At 39.0% G+C, this 5,000-nt stretch overlaps 1 protein-coding gene across 1 annotated transcript in view; it reads right to left on the bottom strand.

Annotated features, from left to right (window-relative positions):
• LOC138003708 (prolyl endopeptidase-like) overlaps positions 1 to 5,000 on the bottom strand; it is a 205,340-nt gene that overhangs the window by 192,387 nt on the left and 7,953 nt on the right. Inside the window, exon 2 of the mRNA XM_068849914.1 lies at positions 509 to 604. Coding sequence (XP_068706015.1) covers positions 509 to 604 — 96 coding nt within the window. The remainder of the gene's footprint in view (positions 1 to 508; positions 605 to 5,000) is intronic.

Below are 5,000 nucleotides of genomic sequence, written 5' to 3'. Positions count from 1 at the left end.
GCATTAGCCAAGTGATACATGTATATTGCTCAACACTTCTAGCAAATTTATTTCCTGTTTTCACAGCTGCAGGTCACAGTTTTATTCCTGGTCAAATGCGGCAGGTACAAAACACAGGTCACAGGCCATTGTTTTACCAATACAGAAAGTATCCTAAACATTCATAAAAGCTAAGCTTAGGCCTAAAAACTTTTCTTTAGGCCGAATTAGGCCTACAGTTAGCTTTTATGAATGTTTAGGATACTTTCTGTATCGGTAAAACAATGACCTGTCACCTGTGTTTTGTACATGTACCTGCCGGGTGAAATGTCTTGATTCATCAGCTGACACAAGCAGCTTGAGCAGTTGAAAACCCTTTCAAGCCTCCTTAATAGCTATCTTGTTTCCTATTATAGCTGTACTTCTTGTTTTGATACACGTACATGTATGATTAATATTACAACTCAATGCTGCAGTAATTTAACTAGCACAGAACTGCAACTTACATTAATTCTGTAAATTTACAAACCTTTGGTTTTGAAGACCAGAGTTGTGGAAATAAAAATACCTTGATCCTCTTTTGAATGGGCACCCATATTTGGGGTAGTCCCATAACTCCGTTAGCCTAAAGAAGAGAGTAACTATTAATGATAATACACTGTAGTAATAATTACATTGTATAATAATACTGTTTACTATAATTAAATAATAAACACAAATTATGAAACAAATTCAGCCTTAATGTCCTTAACATGCTTGGCTGGGATAGGTTTCTACAACTATAGAGCTATTGACAAAATTTACATGTAATCTGTCACGGTGCAAGAGGCTAAAAATTCATTTCATTCATAACAAGAGGCTGCAGGTAGCCTACATGTAAACTTTGTTCCAAGCTTTTTTTAGCCGATTTCCTTTGAAATTCACATTATTTTACTGGTTTTTTACTGTTACATGGGGTTAAATGCAGTTTGAGTTAATAACTAGGAGCGACTGCAGTCAATTGTTGTCGGTGGTTTTGTTATAATATTATTTGCGCATATGTTGGATTCCTTGTGCTTTGTGTGGTACAGCTTATTCATCGGTATGGCTGAAAGAAGGAGCATTTTGTGTGCCCAATTGCCCAGGGCAAGCGAAATATATCCATGGGCAAGTAAAACAACTGTAAGACTTGCCCAATCAGGCAATCAGAATTTTTGATCAACTAATTATCTTGGGAACAATTTGATTTGCAATGAAGAAAGCGACTAGTAATGTAACATAGTCACCGCAAACACGATTAAAAAAAAATAACAACGTTGCATCTCTTTGCTGAAATTTATTTCTCTGTTAAAAATATATTGGTACAAAATCATAACAGATCGGAAGAAGGCCATCTTTGTTACAATGGAACCCATTTTTTGCACGGCCAAATACAATACAATACTGCTTTGATATCGAACAAGCGCACAAGAAAATGCTACCATTTGTCACGCAAGTTCAACCTCCTTTGAAAGGCTTAAAGAACATAGCATTGGACAATTGGCATTTAATTCAAAACCTCCCTTGATCTCTTAAAGAAAAGGAAAATTGCTTTAAGATATACTTGTCAAGGAAAAACTGTGAAGGTTACTACAACACCATAGTCACGTTGGTCTATCAAACCCATTTTACACACATCGCACACAAAATAGACAGTTCTAAAAGCCTCCATTCAGTTTTTAGAAGGTGGGCAACCAAAAAAACAAAAACTGGTTGCCCAAAGGGCAAATTAATAAGACAGCAAGTGTCGAACACTGCTCAACCTCCAGTATCTCAGTCAATATCCAGTTCAATTCCCTAGTGCAAAGTCCAAAGTTCACAATTAACGACATTGGTTTCAATTAAAATATTAAGTAAACAGATGCTTTACAAGTTTCTACCATGGTATTTACAAATATTTTAATACTGTTTCTTAACAATAGCGGGAGAATAATGAGATAGATATAATTATAGATAGATACAAAATGTAGATAGCCTTAATTCAAATCATACGGCAGCCCTCTAAGGCTGAATTGCAATAAAAGTCAATAACAAGTTCCTTGCACTTATCCACATTCAGCTGGAGCTTGTTGATTGTAGACCACTGCTCAACAGCATTAACAGCGACTTTGACCTCCTCTTGGAACCACCTCAGCAAGTGTGGTGTCATCCACGTATTTCCATGTGTCAGATCCAGAAGGGTGGAGATCATTGATCATTAAAATGAAGAGCCAAGGGCCAAGTTTTGTGCCCTGGGGCACACCTGATGGAACGATGGCCCATTCGGAGAAGCAATCACTAGATAGCTTCACTCGCTGGCGCCTATCCATGAGGAAGTCGCAAACCCAACCGGTAATTCTGCGAGGAATGCGCAAACCCAGAATTTTGGCAGCTACATGTAGTATACCATGATCTACCAGGTCCAAGGCCTTTTTGTAATCCAAGCACACCACGCGCACCACTGAGCTAGTCCCATCCGTTGCTTCCGCCCATGTATGCAAACCCAGCCGGTAATTCTGCGAGGAATGCGCAAACCCAGAATTTTGGCAGCTACATGTAGTATACATGTAGTATATCATCATTGAAATGAGGGCATGTAGAGTTGAGGAATTGGCTCCAAATTGGTTAGCATCAATCGACTTCAAGACCGCCGGGCCAATATATTTGCTAACCACAAAGTCCTCTGCTAACTTGGACAGAGCCGGTGTCAGGGAGATAGGTCGGATATGCTTCGCGATGGTACATGTAGTCACTGGCTTTACTTTCATCAGAGGTGTGACGTCGGCATCCTTCCAGGACCTTGGGAGTTTCTGCTCAACGAATGATGCATTCAGAATGTCGTGAATCGCGTCACGCACAAGGGTGGTAACTGACATTTGAGCGGTACTGTACATGGGGGGGTGGACGTACGTACAGTCAATGACTTCATGGCTATAAAACCAAGATTTCTTGCATAATTTGATGGGTTACCATATTTTCTTAACAATTGAGCTCCACTATAAAGCCACTGATGTTGCTAGGTGGTCATTTGTGGGTTCAAAATATTAATGTTTCCGTGATGAATGAATCAAAGAAAATATGGTATATAGACCCAATGCATAAATGGTGGCCAAAAAAAAATTATTTTGTTTATGTGCTAATTAGACTCACTAGCCTCTCTCTCAAGCAACATTTCTTTTGTATTTTGTCCATGCAAACGAGGCTAGTGAGGCTAGTGAGGCTAATTAGCACACAAAAAAAGATTTTTTTTTTGGCCGCCATTTATGCATTCGGTCTATGAAATGAATCATAATATTGAACTGCGGATGTGAAATCAAGTGAGGCTATCATACTCGCAGTCATGAACGTAATTTAAGCAATTGGACCTATGAAGCCACTGATGTTGGGAGCTGGCCATTTGCAGGGGTTTCTTAGTAAACAGCTGGTTTTGTGAAATAGGCCTACAGATGTTGCCCCTTTTCCCAAGGGGGCCCCAGAAAATTTTGAAATCTAGGAGCTCGGAAATGTCATTTCCAGCAATCTGGGCTACAACAACAGTCACAAATACATGTAGCAGCATGTGGATAAGTTAGAGGACAATTTTTTTGCACTCTCGACCTCTTGCTGAAATTTGACAAAATGTCGCCTCCAGCTGCACGCTTTCTTGTTTTGTCTTCCATTTTTAATAAACAACACATAAAAAACCAGAAGGACGTAGTGAATGTGATCAAGGTAACATTTGGCACCAGTCTTTCTCCTCTATTCATCCAACATGGCGGACTGCAAAAAAAAGCGTTGGCGGGCGCCAGTGGCTAAAGCGAGTGCAAATAGCTAGGAATTCATAAAAATACCAACGTCCAAAACGGAGCAGAACAATTACAGCAAAGATTCCTTAATATTCTAGTTGTTTTATTCATTACGTGGGATGCATATCATGCATACCACAGTAATAGTCCAGTTAAGTTTTTTTTAATTTTTCATTGTAGTCACAAATGTGCATACCCCAGGAAAAGGAGATTATCCGCCCAATAAGAATCCCTTATGATACAACCGGAACTTTCATGCCTCGAACTCGGGCCACATGCACCCATAGCGAGTAAGTTCCCACTGAGCCATCCAAGCAACTCTAATCACGTGATCGTTTGTTAAATATCATCTTTGTAGTTACAAATGTGCCCCGTTTTGGGATTTCCAAACTCCCGTACGGCGATTAGAAATCTCACTCTTCTCTCTTCTTCTCTGAGCGCAAGCTATACCACTCTTTGCTCACAATAATTTATATGCTATAGCAAATCCTTTTTGCCTGTGATGATTAAACCTCACATCTGAAAGTATTTGATAAAGTGGACAGACAATTTTTCCTTGAGAACGGGAAGCTTTGAAGGTAAGGAGAATTGTCTAAGTTATTTTTAGATCTTGCTTCGGTCTCGTGTGTTTCACTGCATGTAAGCATTTGATATTGCATTGAATGAATACTGCAATCGATCTGTTTTTCTTGGGAACCAGTTCAGCCATTGTGCCAAGCATTGAAGCTTATCAATAGAGAGTTAATTTTCACATGACGCCATCAAATTGTAAAATCAAAGCTGCTAGGTTTTCTGATTTTTTAATCCATACCAGGTAAAAAATTACTTAAAAGTAAACCTTTTACCAGTTTTAGGCACCGTAGCGTTTTTCGTTTTGAGAATACAGCATTTGAAATTTTCAAATTTTGCCTTGCGTGACACCAATTCAAGACAGTAACTGAGATAAAGCTGTCTGGTTCAAAAAACGGTTTTGCCTTGTGGTTTTTGGCAAATTAAGCATTAAAAGCTGTAGAAGACATGTCTATGCTCATTTAGTTCAGTTCACAAGCAAAAAGAGAGGGCTTTTATTGCAAACTGAGGTCCAGATGTTTTGTTGATTCAAGGCCATTCGAGGAACAACAACTTAACATGGTGTCTCCATATAAAGCTCTGTAAAATTGAGTGACATGTTTCGGCAAATAACTTAGAAACAATGCACCAAACAGACTTGAGACTTGGAGCAGATATTTTTGCATTAGT

This window comes from Montipora foliosa, chromosome 5, assembly GCF_036669935.1.
Source record: "Montipora foliosa isolate CH-2021 chromosome 5, ASM3666993v2, whole genome shotgun sequence".
Taxonomy (NCBI): Eukaryota; Metazoa; Cnidaria; class Anthozoa; order Scleractinia; family Acroporidae; genus Montipora; species Montipora foliosa.
This window is presented reverse-complemented; position numbering and strand designations above follow the sequence as displayed.